Source organism: Calypte anna, chromosome 22 (genome assembly GCF_003957555.1).
Source record: "Calypte anna isolate BGI_N300 chromosome 22, bCalAnn1_v1.p, whole genome shotgun sequence".
Lineage (NCBI taxonomy): Eukaryota > Metazoa > Chordata > Aves > Apodiformes > Trochilidae > Calypte > Calypte anna.
The window spans coordinates 568,589-583,709 of NC_044267.1; the positions used below are offsets into that span (position 1 = coordinate 568,589).

The 15,121-nt window shown below is 48.3% G+C and overlaps 1 protein-coding gene across 2 annotated transcripts in view; it reads left to right on the plus strand.

The window, feature by feature from the left end:
• Positions 1-15,121, plus strand: part of ZMAT4 (zinc finger matrin-type 4) — a 47,327-nt gene that overhangs the window by 21,105 nt on the left and 11,101 nt on the right. For both annotated transcript variants that reach the window (XM_030464173.1, XM_030464174.1), the window contains exons 3-5: positions 5,214-5,303; positions 10,923-11,079; positions 14,622-14,849. In XM_030464173.1, coding sequence (XP_030320033.1) covers positions 5,214-5,303; positions 10,923-11,079; positions 14,622-14,849 — 475 coding nt within the window. The remainder of the gene's footprint in view (positions 1-5,213; positions 5,304-10,922; positions 11,080-14,621; positions 14,850-15,121) is intronic.

The following is a 15,121-nucleotide window of genomic DNA, read 5'->3' on the forward strand; positions in this document are numbered from 1 at the left end:
CATCAGTGGCTTCCTTTCTGTGTAAGCAAATCAGTGTCCAGACCAGTAACACGTCTACCTCTTGCTTTGGAGCAGTTACAGGGGGGGAAGTTCAGCTCTGTGCCACTGGGAACTAGGGACAGGTATCTGTGTGCCCAGAAAGTCACCAGCAAGAGTAGGTGCTTTTTAAAAAATTAACTCATGGAGGAATAAGTGGATAGAAATGACCATAAATTATAAATGAGGCTTTGCAAAAATTACAAAGGGAGAAAAAGGACATTGGCACCCAGCAGCGTCTGGAATAACAGACGGGAGTTTGTCTCTGCAGCAAACAACGGGGATCTTGACAATAGTGGTTGCTGGTTGTGTGGGTAGAGGAGGCAAAAAGGGAAGGCGTTTGCTGAAAATACTTCTGTCCTCTATTTTAAAAGAAGCAGAGGATGTTGTTATATCACAGTATGAGGAATCCATTGGTTCCATTCCAGTAGAAATTTGGAAGTTTGTTAGGTTAGCTTATGAAATCGAGAACGTTGCTTCTTTTGAGTCAGCAGGTCCAGTATTTTGCAAGCAAGTGCTTGGAAAAGAGGTGGCCACGTGCTCTGCATCATCACTGCTGGTCCTGACTGGACCTGGAAAGCCGAGGAAGTTTCCAGGAGGAGGGTGAGCAGAACCCTCTCAGCTCAGCACAACTTTGGGCCACAGCTCTGGGCAAAAAGGCCCCGGGGAAGGAGCGTGAAGAGAGGGAGCCTGGGGAGGCTGCTGCTGGTGGGGACTTCCCAGAGAAGCTGTTAAGTGATGAGGGCAGTGAGCAAACCTTCCTTGAGCTGGGTGATGGGGCTGCTGCCTCCCAACCAGCCTCCTGGGTGGCTCCCAGGGTCCTGGCAGCTCCTACAGGGAGGTGATTGTCTCCTCTCACCACACTGCTGCTTGCTCTGGGCAGGAGAGAGCCTCAAAACTTGATTTATGCAAAATCAGATTGCATTTCATTAGCTCTGCTTTGCCCTTTCGTGTTCTAGGGCTGAATTGCCAGAACTCTGCTGCCTTTACACAATCCTCTGTCTTAAAGCAGGTTTGATATAGATAAAAGGGATCCATTTATTTACTTTATTGATGAGCCTTCTTCCAACAGCACAGGAGCTGGCAGTGCAGAAGTCTGCAGTCACTATGTGAAAACAGGCTCCAGGCTCCCCCCTCCCTGCATACAGAAGGCTGTTTTAAAAAAATATAGTATTAAGCTAGACTTCTTTCCTTCTAGAGGAGTTGTTTCCAGACACAGGAGCTGAAAATTTAAGTGAAAATGTCTTTGGCACCAACACTTGGTAAGGCAGCAAAAGGAATAGTCAGAGCACAGCAACAAGCTCTTAGTGCTCCCTAAGCCAGAGCTGTGGTGGCTGCTGCTGACCAAGCAGGTGTCTGCAAAGGAGATGTTCTCTTTCCAGACCACGGATTTAGAGATGTGTCAAGGTTTTGTCTTTTCTAAGGCTTGTACATGCAGTGAAACGGATGAAAACGTGAGCTGGGGGCTGCCCTGATCCCACTTTATCCCTGTTTTCTGACTCCTGTGCATGGTTCTTCCTTCGGCCCCCTTTTCCCCATGAATCTCTCTCTAATAGCTGGGGTGGTAGTTGCTGGCAGATGCTCAGCTGCCAAGACAGCCCCTGTGACCAGCTGTGAGGACAGCCCTGTCACTGGTGGGAAGGTTGCAGTGATGCCCTGGCAGCAGTGATGCTGCCCTGTCCCCCCTGGTCTCAGCTGTCCCCCGGGTGCCATGTCCTTCAGGATCCCTTCCCAAACACTGGAGCTCTGAAGGGGATGGTGGAGCCTGGCTGGGGCTCAGTGGTCACCTCTGTGCCACCCCCTCCCTGGCACTTGCTCCTCTTCTGTCCCAGAGCTGTGGATTTCAAGTTGCCTTGTGGAGGAGAAGAGATAAGCCAGGGAGCTGGTTGTGAACAGCACGCCAAGAATAATCACTTTGCTCTTGCCTTGGTGTTAGGATGATAAATACACATGTAAATGTAGAAAATAGCAGAGATAAAATGGGTGACAAATGGGCTACGCTACCTCAGCTGCCCCAGAGGGAATGAGATGCTCACTGCATCCTTGCAAAGTCCAGGAATGATTTTAGGCACTGCTTTTTTAACTGTAGGATGATAAGGCTGCATAAGGAACTCTGTAGTTTTAAATTATGCCAAACAGAAGCTATTTCCTTACCTTAGCTTTCATAAATCCAAACAAATGTGTGAATAATGGTGCAAGGTGTTTTACAGAAGGCTGATGCTCCTTGCTTTTTAATGCTGACATTTGGACATCACAGCTGAGTGCTATGGAAAAGAGCACTAAAAATGATTGCTGCTAAAATCTTGCCTTTTCATCTTACAGAAAACCAACAAAAAAACCCAACCCAAACCACCAACAAAAAAACTTTTTAACCTCTACATTCAGCAGGCAATGCCCTGTGCCAGGAGGTGTCCTGGTGTGCTGGATGGACTCACCCGAGGGAAGAACCTCCTGATGGGGGAGGGACAGCTTGGAGCTGGCTGGTGCTCTGCAGGGTGTGAATGTTCAGGGAAAGAATTCAGCTGGAAAGCTCTGCCCGTGTCACCCTCAGGGTGCATCTGACTCTTCTCCATCCTCAGCATGTGGTGCCAGGGCTGAGATGTCCCGGGGTGCAGAGCTCCAGGCAGTGAGCATCACTTCAGGCAGCAAGCAGGAGCCCTCCAAACTCAGGCTGACTTTACCTGTCTGTCCTTTGCATTTCAAACATTTATTTTGTCATTTCTTAGTTAAGAAGTTTGCTGTCTGGGCTGCTGATGCTTTGGGGTTTCCCCTGCTAAGCTCTGACTGCAGCAGGGCACATTTTCTAAATGCACGGAGGAAGACAAGTTAGGGAAAGCTATTGGATGTTATTTATCTTGACTGATTTGTTCCATTAAAAAAATATTATTGCACGGTCACATTAATGCATACAAATATAGCTCTCAGCAAATTTAGCTCCAAGTTCACACCACAGGAAAAAGAATGTTCCAGAACATGCTAATGATAATTTAATATTTTAAAATTGCAAATCTGTGATCTGAAATTATAATATTGTGGTGCTGTTGCTCTGTAAGACAATCAGAAACGGAGATTTAGAGAAAACATTTGCATCATAATAATAATAATAATAATAATAATAATAATAATAATAATAATAGCTCCTGTGCATGCCTGGGCTCTGGACTCAGGTATTTGGTTGCTGCAGTCGTTCCCCCTACAGCCACTGGAAGACAAGAGCTGGTGTGAGTTGGTGTTTTGAAGGTTTATGCCTGTGTTCCTGCTGCAGAAGCACTTAAATCTTCCTTTATGCTGTGCAGGTTGCAGCTTTGCCTGGTGGTGCCCAAGACATCCCCACTCCCTCCTTATCCTCACCCGTCCTGCCCGAGCTTCCTGCTGTGTCCCTGGTGGGAAGAGTCTCCTCCAGGCATCCCTCAGCAACCTCTACAAAAATACCACTTCCCTGCAGACTTCCTTGGGATATAAATAATGTTTGATAAGCACTGGTGCCTCTCTGGGGAGACCTTGGGCAGTGCTGTGGGGTGGCTGCCTGGGGTTCAGGAGGAAGGAGCTGGGTGGGCTTTGGGGCTGGTGAGCACCTTGGGTGCTGGGAAGTGTGGTCTGCATCCCTGCCCTGCCTTCTCCCTCTCTGTGTGTGAGGAGAGCATTAGAGCCCATAATGCACAATTATCTGATAATTTACCTGTGGGGGAAATTTCTTTCAGACCTTTGGCAAGTGTCAGTTGGCTTATTTCCTAGAGATTTGAGGTTTTATACCACTTAGGTATTTTATTCTTCTGGACGTGTGGATTTCAGTCTGTGTGCATCTGATCCCTCCTGATGCCATCCTGTCTCCAGTGGAGCTGAATAACCCTGATGTGTTCAGTCTCTCCCACTCTGCTCACAGATGTTGCTCTCCTTTCCCTGCCCTCATTCCTGCTGCACCTTCAGGGGGCTGCAGCTTGCAGGACTTTGCAGAGAGCAGCAAGGATGGATCTGCTGATACTGGCAGGGCTCCTGATCATTGTGGTGTCCCCCAGGGATCAGTGTTGGGCCCAGTGCTGTTCAATATCTTTAGTGAGGATTTAGGTGAGGGGATTGAGTCCATCATCAGCAAATGTGCAGATGACACCAAGCTGGGGGGAGTGTGGATCAGCTGGAAGGCAGGAGGGCTCTGCAGAGGGACCTGGAGAGACTGGAGAGTTGGGATGATCCCAAGGGGATGAGGTTCAACATTCCAAGTGCCGGGTCCTGCACTTTGGCCACAACAACCCCATGGGGAGCTCCAGGCTGGGCACAGAGTGGCAGAAAGGGAGCTGGGATTGCCAGGAAGCTGAAGAGGAGCCAGCAGTGTGCCCAGGTGGCCAAGAAGGCCAAGGGCATCCTGGGCTGGCTCAGGAAGAGCGTGGCCAGCAGGTCCAGGGAAGGGATTCTGCCCCTGTGCTCAGCTCTGGGGAGGCCACAGCTTGAGTCCTGTGTCCAGTTCTGGGCCCCTCAGCTCAGGAAGTTCAGGAAGGAGCTTGAGGTGCTGGAGCAGGTGCAGAGAAGAGCAAGGAGGCTGTGAAGGGATCCAGCAGAATTGCTGAGAGGAAGGGCTGAGGGAGCTGGGGGTGTTGAGGCTGGAGAAGAGGAGGCTCAGGGGAGACCTCATCACTCTCTGCAACTCCCTGAAAGGAGGTTGGAGCCAGGGGGGGGTTGGGCTCTTTTCCCAGGCAACTCTCAGCAAGACAAGAGGGCAGGGTCTCAAGTTGTGCCAGGGGATGGAGATGAGAAAGAATTTCTTTCTGGAGAGGGTGATCAGGCATTGGAATGGGCTGCCCAGGGAAATAGTGGATTCTCCGTGTCTGGAGATCTTTCCAAAGAGCCTGGATGTGGCACTGAGTGCCATGGGCTGGGAACCACGGGGGGAGTGGATCAAGGGTTGGACTTGATGAGCTCTGAGGTCCCTTCCAACCCAGCTCATTCTGTGATTCTATGATTGCCAAGTCCATCTCTTCAGCTTGATGGAGAGCTCTGAAACCTGTGAAACACAAATGCTCCTCACTTGGGACTTACCTTCTTTTTTCCTCCCATGCAGGATACGTATGCCAAGGGGATGGGAAAGCTTACTGCACATTGGGGCTGCATGCACAGCAAGAGAGCCTTTTGCTTTTTGTAACTTCATTTCCTCCTTTTTTTTGTTTTTTTTTTCCCTTTTCCAGAGTCGGAAGCACGCCAGCAAAGTTCGTCTCTATTACATGCTTCACCCCCTCGATGGAGGCTGCCCAGCTAAAAAGCTCCGGTCAGAAAACGTGGGTATAATTTCAGTCCTTGTTTACTCAGCTGCTTTGTGAGTTAATGACTCCGTGTGCTACAGCATTTTTTCCTGCTACAGCCACAGATGATCAGGTACCCAGAGTAACGTTTAGATTAGCTGAAATACTTAGTAACTGGAAATCATTTTGAATAAACTATACAAGAAATATTACACGCACCAGTAACAGTAATTGCGTTTTTAGTTATTTGAATTTTCTTTCCTAGGGAAAAATAAAATACGCTGCTAGCAAATATTCAGCATTTATTCAGTGTGAGTGTGTTGGCAGAGTCACCTCAGAGGCCTCTTCTGACCCGATTTTTTTCCTGAGTTGATGGCAATGGAGTTGTGGATCTGAAAGGCTCCTGACAAAGGGTTGTGGTCAGTCTGCAGTTTTAAAAACTGGCAATTGGGTTCCTCAGTTGCATTCCAATAAACAAATGAATGTAGGGAAATTGGACGAGCTTACAGCCACTTGTCAGGCAAGAAAGGGAGACTAAATTTATAAGGGATTGATTCACAGTGATTTACTAATCCAGCTCTTTCCCCTGTTCTGGGGCTGGTGTGAGTGCTGCTGCTGAGATTCCCAGCAGAAATCATCCAGACTGGTCCAGATCTGTGGGGCTGTGATTGTGGCTTAATGCTCTCAATATTTATTGAGGTATCTTCTAATTGAGGTATCCTCTAATTGAGGTATCTTCTAAGGGAGAAGCATGCACGTTTCATCAAGGAATCCAGAAGCTCCTTCACACAGGAATGAAAATTTTAGTGGAACTTTAATGCTGCACGCAGGGTAATTGCAGATGCAGTCTACCCCTTAACAACAGAATCTCATGGGGGTTTTTTATTGAGTTATTAATTACTGAACGTGAAAAGTACAGTGGGCATGCACATGGGGATTTGGAACACGGCCCTGTAAGGAGCTGCATTAAATCTAACAAGCACACAGGTAGCTGCAGGGACGGCCTGGCACAGGGCATGGTGGGCAGAGACCCTGCCAGACCCCAGAGAAGTCAAAGCAGAACTGCTTTCCATTTCTGTTGTGGAAGGCAGCAGGGAGAAGTAATGTAATTCTATGTTTGCTGATGCTTGATTGTGCCAAGGGCAGCCCTTAGCGGGGGATGAATTAACGAGTCCTTATGTGCCGGGTGAATGAGAGGCTATGCAAGACCTAAATTCTAAATTTGTGTTATAAAAACAGAGGAGGGAAAATCTGCCAACATTTGCGGCTCAAAGTGGGCCTATTGCTGATCAGATATTATCCAAGGCTTCGCATTTAAAGAGAACAGAAACATTCAGGACACCCCCAGTGCTGCATGGCAACATCCCTGTCACATCCAGCATGGCACCCGCTGTGCTCAGCACTAGAAACAATCCCTGATGAACAATTATCTTTCTTTGTAGAAGCATCTGCAACTGAAAAGGGAATATTAGCTTTTTTTTTTTTTTTTTTTTCCTCATTTAAACCTGCAAGTTCACAGGGCTGTATGCCATTTGATTTGTGGCCTCCATCTTCCCAGTGGTGGGAAGGAGAAGCTGCTGCAGTTGTAGATGCTCAACCCAATCATTTGCTACCTGACCTTTCTGGGGAGTGTTTGCTGTTGTTTGAGGGCTATAAAAATACCCTGCACTCCCCAAACACCCATTAGCCTTTCCTATCAAGAAGTAGGAGGCTTATACAATTAGTCTGGCACTGGATAACAACTCGGTTGTTGGGCTGTTCATTATTGTTTTAATTTTTTGTGGAGGAGGAGAAAATCCTCATGTCTTTGGTGTGCTAAGGGATTGTTGACCTTTCATTTTAAATATCTGCTAACATTTCAGCTCTAAGAAATGTGAGAAGCCTGCAGCCTGTGTCAGGGCCCCACTGAAATTATGAGTCCTATCCTTCAGTCCCAGGATTGGTTTGGAGTGGTTTAATCAGCCTTTCATAGAATCATAGAATCATAGAATCATAGAATCCTTGGGGTTGGAAGGGACCTCGAAGGATCATCTAGTCCAACCCCCCCTGCCAGAGCAGGGCCACCTAGAGTACATCACATAGGAACGTGTCCAGGTGGGTTTTGAATGTCTCCAGTGAAGGAGACTCCACGACCCCCCTGGGCAGCCTGTTCCAGGGCTCTGTCACCCTTACAGGAAAAAAATGTTTCCGGATATTCAACTTGAACCTCCTGTGCTCCAATTTACACCCATTACCCCTTGTCCTATCACTGGTCACCACTGAGAAGAGCCTAACTCCATCTCCCTGACACTCACCCCTTACATATTTGAACACATTGATGAGGTCACCCCTCAGTCTCCTTTTCTCCAAACTAAAGAGACCCAGCTCCCTCAGCCTTTCCTCATAAGGGAGATGTTCCACTCCCTTCATCATCTTAGTAGCTCTGCGCTGGACTCTTTCAAGCACTTCCCTGTCCTTCTTGAACTGAGGGGCCCAGAACTGGACACAATACTCCAGGTGCGGCCTCACCAATGCAGAATAGAGGGGGAGGAGAACCTCTCTTGACCTACTAACCACACCCTTTCTAATGCACCCCAGGATGCCATTTGCTCACTACCTTTAAAAATATTGCCCCCATTGGTGGTGAGAAGCCCTACTGGGTTATGAAATACATTTTTAGGGTTGGGAAAAAAGCCTTCATCAGCCTTTCTAGACCTGATTGTACTGTAAAATAGTAAATTACTTCAACCGGTGTCATCTTCCTTGGCAAAGAAAAGGCTCACAAGAGCAAGGACAAGTGGTTGGAGGGAAGGGATCAGGATATGAAATTTGGTGCTGAGGGCAATGTGGGTCCTGCAAGGCAGTGCTGGGGATGGTTAAGGCAGGAGCTCTGTGAGGCACAAATAGTGCCAGCAGCTGCCTTGGGAGGCTCAGCTTCAGTTCCCAGCCAGCAAGGAAATCACTGCTTTTATAGCTCCTGGGGCACAATTTACTGCCTGCTGCAACTTAAACCTTCAGCAATTACACTGACACGGAGATGAAATGCCTGGGTTTAGAGCCCACCTTCTCACTGCGTGTATTGCACCTGAGGAAAGCAGAGGTTTTCAGTCTGTGCTGCTCCTCTCTTTGTTAAACAGCCCTTTGCCTGGGGCAGGTTTTCCTCTGAAGCAGGTGCAGGTCCTCTGGGAGTGTTTGGGATGTAGATCTCCACAGCCTGCTATCAGCTCTGTGCTTGTGCCACAGCAAAAAGGCTCCAAAATGGAAGCACCCTGCATTGCCCATGGTGTGAGCAGCAGCAGCAGCACCTTTTCCATGCACAGAAAACCAACTTAAATTTGAAAGATCCTTTGCAGTGCCTTGAGTGCTGTGGTTTTTTTATTGCTGTATTTCAAGGGTTCGTATAATCCTTTCTTCTTAGTAAAACCTAGGAAGTGAAGGCAGCAGATTTGTATCTGCAGAATAAAAATCCTTATTTTTTCTGAGGATTGCATAAGGAACATCCAGCAAAGGACTGGCACTGCCTGGCCCCGTGTGAGGATTATGCCTTTTAGCAGCTTGTTAACAGGCATCTGAATAACCAAAGTTAATTCAGTTGGATCTGTGAGACTTGCTTTGAAGTTTATAATATTACAAGAAGAAGTCCTATAAATTATGCTGGTGTGGTATTGCTATGGAGTTGGGGGAAGCTGAGCAATGGCAGCACTGGGAGGTGGATGCTTCATCTCTGAGGGCACGGTGGGTTCGGCTGTGACTCAGTTTATGTGAGGCCATCTGCCCCTGGAGCTGGTGAGAAGGGATTGTCTGGAGAAGCCTGCAAAAACAAATGTTAGAAATAGTCCTTGTATGTTGACTGGCTTTTATGGGCATGGGGTTAGAGACCTGCTTGTGGAGGGTTTGTGGAAACCAAATTGAAATCTTAGTGCCTGTTTAGTGCTGCTGCTTTAGATGAGCTGGGTGCAGGAGAAGTGCTGAGGAGGGATGGATGGATGGATGGATGGATGGATGCAGGCGTGGGCACAGAGCATCTCTGGCAGTGGGTGAGTGAACACAGGGCTGCAGAGCATCACTGGGGATAGATGAGTGCACGGGTGGGTGCAGAACATTCCTGGAGATGGGTGAATGCCCACATGGATACAGAGGATGATCCCTGGAGAGCAGGCTCTGCCCCAAGCAGGCTGTGGGGCTGCCAAACCCTGTGCCTGGGCTGGGCTCTCCCCTGATGGACACACCAGGTTATTTTACCAGCTGGCTGCACGGTTCTGTCACCAGGTGTCATTCAAGAGGGTGGCAAAAGACACTCAGGTCAGGTTCCCCCAGCCCATCAGGTTACAGGTAAAACAGCCTCTGACAAATGAGAAGGCATAATTACCCTTCAGGGCTGGGTGAGGGCTTGAGTAGGTGAGACTGAGCCCAAGAGAGAGCAGTTGGGCTGTTAGAGAGCCAGGGACTGCTCTGGGCTGGAGTCTAAATGGGACTTGGGCTCTAGAGGACGGTGCTGAGGAAGGTTAATTTAAAAAATTTTTTATTTTTAACTGCAATCTATCCATGAAAGTAGGTTGGAAAGAAAAAAAAGTGTCACCAAGGAGTAGACCAGGCAAAGGAAGAGACCCTGATGCACAAACACTAAAGTGTATCAGCTTCTCAAAGAGCTCTGTTGGAGGCTCTTTATGTGTTGCCACCGCTGAGGATCAATAGAGTCTGGGAATTTTTCACTCTGCTCTGAACTTTCAAGTGATTTCCCTTTGAAGACATAAAATATCTTGAGAGGACATATTTAAAAGAAGTGCAAATTACACTCAGAACAGTATTTACCACCCCTTGAGATTTCTCCCTAAGGTTTAACTTGATTTATACTTAACAACAACAACGGATAGTGACGAAAATCTGTCCTTTTTGTAATTGTGCTTAATTTGGGGGAGACAGTGACCTCAGTAGTGGCTCAGATGTTGCCTGCGTGGTTGGTTTGCTCTCTGAAGTTTCACAGACCCCTTCTCCTGCCCCTGGGCTGCTCAGAGGCACCTCCAGGGCTTGTGGTGCTGCCAGTTTTCTGCTCTGGCTGGACAGCAGCAGTCGGGGTGTTTGCTCTCAGAGTTCAGGGCTATCTCCAGGTGGATGGTGACAAGAGGGGAAGTTCTGCCATGGGACGGGGCCAGATCTGACCATCTTGTCCAGGGAATGAGCTGGGATGCTGACTGCCTGCGTGCAGTAGGTCATTGCCCAGCTTTGGAAAGGTCCTGCTCTGCACAGGGTGTTCTCAGAAGGGATCATTTATCAATGGTGCTCAGTGTCCTACACAAGGTACTGAGGTGTCTGGAAGAGGGGGGCTGTGGCTGCCTGGCACTGGATGCCATTCCCACATGGTTTGTGGAAGGGATTGAATGATTAATTTGTGACTAATGGGACAAATGTGCTTTTCACCTGCTTGTCCCTGGCTTGTGCACTTACCCTTTGATGTCTGGCAGCAGGGACAGCACCGGATTTGAAGGATTCCCTCAGACAGGGAGCAGGAATGAAGGCTGAGGGAGGACAGATGGAACCAGGGCTCAGAGCCATCCTGGGGAGGATGCAGAAGGGAAGACCCCTGGGAACCGTGGCCTTGGCACAACCTGGATTCCTCTGGGGCTGTGCCTGGTGGGCTTATACCCCTCTTCCTTTGTGCTTTTTGTCTCCCCTCAGGGCAGTGATGGTGACTCCGTGGATAAGAACAAATGCTGCACATTGTGTAACATGTCCTTCACCTCTGCAGTGGTGGCCGAATCACATTACCAGGGGAAAATCCATGCCAAAAGGTTAAAACTGTTGCTAGGTGAACAACCAGCATTAAAAGCCACAGGTAAGTCCAGAGCTGGAGCTGGTTTGGGCAGAGGGGGCACAGCCTAGGTGTTGGCTCAGTGCCTGCATGCATGGTGGAAAATAATAGATGTGGTGGAAAATAATAGATGTGGTGCTGGAAAATGGATGTCTGGGTGATGGGGGCTGGCAGGAGCAGCTGCTCCTTTGTGTTGCTGTCATAACAACCTTTAGAAAGTGCTGCTGCTCGTGATGGGCTGTGTTGTTCACCTACATCAGGGCTGCTCAGCCAGGGCTGGCCCTCAGACCAGAGCCACATCTCTGGCTCCATGCTGCTGCAATATTTTGCTTGGTGGAAGAAAATCTCTCCTCTGGGCACTCGTAGCCAAGCCATGCTTTAATTATCAGAAGTTATTCAACAGCTCAGTTAATATATTTAATAAACCTTTCGTGTCACTGTACAGAACAGAATTATCATTTGCATTTACCTTAGAGGGAAATCTAGTCTTTAAAAACTGCTGGATTGATTGTCTTTTGATTTTTGCCCAGATGAGCATTCATGCTTTCCTCCAGTGTGGTTCTGATAATACAAGCCTATTAACTTTCCCATTTAAAAAATCAGATGTTGGAATTGGGTAATTGAACCATCTTCCTGTTTGCTCAGTGCTGGAGGCCCTGCAAGCTGCTAACACACTGTGACACTGAACTCCTCTGTGCTCCTCAGGCCAGGGGATGTTGGGACAAATGCTCCATGCTGAGCAGGCAGGGTAGGTGGGCTCTGCTCCTGCAGACTGCTGGGTTCCTGGTTTATTGCTTGGTGGCACTTCCATCAGCAGAGATGTGAAGGTTGTGTGTGTGTCAGACCTGCCTGACACCAAGTGAGGGGGAAGTGGCTCTCTGCATGGCTTTTCTTGGGGCTTTTTTACCTTCCCAGGGTGCAGATGCTGGTGTGCAGAGCATCCCTTGTCTCTCACCAGAACCACTTCAGGTGGTGGATGACTTCTTTTAGCTAACTGGATGGTTTTAAGGAGCTGCTCAGAGGGTAATGGGCTCTTCAGCCTTGGTAATCACCAGGAAAAAGCAACTCGAGGGCTCCTCAGCTCTTCTGGGCACTTGATCCCAGGAGGCTGAGCTGCAGCAGCACATTGCTGAGCACCCCTCAACTCTCCAGCAGTGCTCAGAGATGTGGCCGTGGGGCTCAGAATCTTTTGGGGGTTTTTGTAGAACTGGCCAGCATTTTTCTGCTGAGCTTTTCTCCCATCCCTTCAGGGCTGGCACCAGGGAGCTCTTGGGCAGAGGTTTCAGAAGCCTGAGGACTGTCCTGTCCCCCAGGACCCCGTGATTCCATGGGCTGGATGTTTTGTTTGGTGTTTCCCCAATCCTGTGTGACCAAAACAAGTGAGAAAGACTCTGCATAAATATATGAACTCTCATAATTGTTTAATTAAAAAAAGAAACAAAATGTTTTCAAACTTCCAAATGATGGAGGGTCATGGACAAGACAAAACACAGATGGGTAACCTGGAAAGATGTTGTAGCAGCAATAGAGAAGTGAAAATAGGGAATGACCTCCAGATTGCTCTGTCTGATTTCCAGCCTTGCACAAGGATTTATTCTGACACCCTAAATTGTTCTGAAGTTCTGTGCTTGCCATTTGCTGAATTTTGGAGGGTCTGAGTGTAAAGGGAGGCAGGGATCTGTGGAGTTCTTTGCCCAGCTGTCTTTCCAGGAGTCATTTTGCTCACCCAGAATGCAGATGGTTCCAGGTTTGGGTGCTGGGATGCCTTCAGCAGCTGAAGTCCCTCTTAGTCTTGGAGTTTTCTGTAGAAAAGTGAATTTCTCCAGTGCTGCCTTGTCGTGGCTCAGTTCCTTTCTCGTGCTCAGTTCCTGGAGAGTGGGGATGGTAAAAAGTTGGATGCCATTTAAATCCAGCTAGAAATAAAAAGCCTTGCATGCGAGAAAGAAGTCAAAGATTAGTTCATTGCCAGAGTGCTAAAGTGTTTCTAACTTTGTATTTTGCTTCTTGCAGCAAAGTAAGACTTTCTCACTTCCCTCCCACAGCAAAAGGGAAGGGGAGGCAGACTGTCATGAGCTTTTAGCATTTTGAAATAGTCAAAGTAGCAGCTTTTATGTTTGTGGTTTAGCTGGAGAAACATTTTTAACGTTTGACGTTTTGTGAGTGTTTATTATTAATTTTCATGTCTCTGCTCAGGGAGTGATGCTGCTTTCTGTTCTGCAGCACACATCAAAATGATAAATCCACATTTGGGGAGAAGTCAACTTTCATCTGTTTCTCTCCAGGAGGGCTGGGAAGACACGGGATGTTTTTATTAATTGCCAGTCCGGGTTCAGCTCTAGGGCTACAGAAGCAGCTGGAAGTGGAACCTGAGGAATGTGGCTGGACAGGAAAAGATGTTTATTGTGGGTGTTAGGAGGAGATCCCTGCTGTGTGGCTGCACCTGTGTGACAGGGTCGAGGCAGAGGGTCGAGGTTATTTGTGCTGGTCCAGATGCCCAAACATCTCCCCAGCCCCATCCCAGAGCCCGGCTGTGCCCAGGAGCTGCCTCATCCCAGGAGCTGTTCCCTGGGCATTGCCAGGGTGGGCACATCCCTGCCCTCCCCAGCCTCATCTGGGACCTCAGGAGAGCCCAGCAGCTCCTCCACCACCCCAGCTCTGCCAGCTCCTCTATCTCCAAGAGTGAACTGTTAATTATTTAGATAGCAGAGATTTCATCTGGGGGAGAAAAGGCAAGGAAAAACCACATAAAAGTGAATTTTTGAATGAGGTGTGATAATGAAGTGCTCATCATTGTGTATTTCTGTATTGTGGTGTTACCTGAACTTTATTTTACTTTAAGCTGTTTTTCTGTGGCTTTGTGAATTGTACTGTATGAAGTAGGAGAACTGTGGCAAACAAGGTGCAGCTCCACTATGGAAAGGCTAATCACCCATTTTTCTTTGAAATTACCTGGGGATAATGTTGGTGTTCCCAGGTGGCCTCTCAGTGAATCTGGAAGGAAATGGGTTTAATTTAAAGCCCTGGGCTTCTGGTAGCTGTCAGTTCACAGTGTGAAGATATTTGAATGAGGGGACCGACTGCTGAATATATTTTTTTCATCTGGGACAACTTACAATTACTGCAGCTTTCCCTTTTCTTGCCAAAGAAATTGAAAAATAAAATTCCTGAGATAAAAATAAAGCTGTCTCTCTTGAGAGGTCGATGTCTTGGCAGGTTTTGTTTACTGTCCACTGGCAGTTTTTCCTGCAAGCAGCAATCCAAGCAGGATGAGTTTAGCAGGTTCAGTCACAACAGTGATGAGAGGTGGCTGCACTGAGAGCATCTTCCTTTCCCAGCACCTGAGATGCAGAGAGCTGAGCAGCAGCCCCGTGCTCTCCTTTCCTGCTGCTTTTTTAATGGGAAACAGTAGATTTCTGAGCAATACCATCCAAAATATCCAGTGGGACCCTGTAACTGCTGCTAATGATTCCCCGTGTCTGATGTGGGATCTGCCTGAGGGGCTGTGTTACTCAGACAGCAACACCAGCCTGGAAAAGCTCATGTCTGAGTCAAGTTTCCCCTTACAGAAAGCACCCTGAGCTCTCTCAAGCAGCCACATACGGGCAGTGCCCCCGTTGTGCCCTCCCCACACCCACGGCGAGACTCGGACCGGTTCTGCCAGCTCTGTGCTGCCTGGTTCAACAACCCCCTGATGGCCCAGCAGCACTACGATGGCAAGAAGCACAAGAAGAACGCGGCCAGGGCTGACCTCCTGGAGCAGCTGGGCAAGACTCTGGACCTGGGTGAGCTGAGAGGTGAGAGCCAGGACTTGTGCTGAGGGTGGGGACAGCCCCGTGCCCACGGGGGTCACTGCTCTGGGCAAGGGGTTCAGGGGAGGTCACGATGCTCTTGTGCTCTGTGAGGTTCTTGCTCCCATGAAAACCCTCTAGGATAGCAGTCTGCAGTTTGAGCAGCAATAGGAGTTTATGTGCTGTTTATATATATCCTTTAGAAGTTGTTTCCTAGGCATTTCATTTGCCTCTTTCCTAAAATAATCCCTTCCTTTAGCACACACACACCTGTCCTC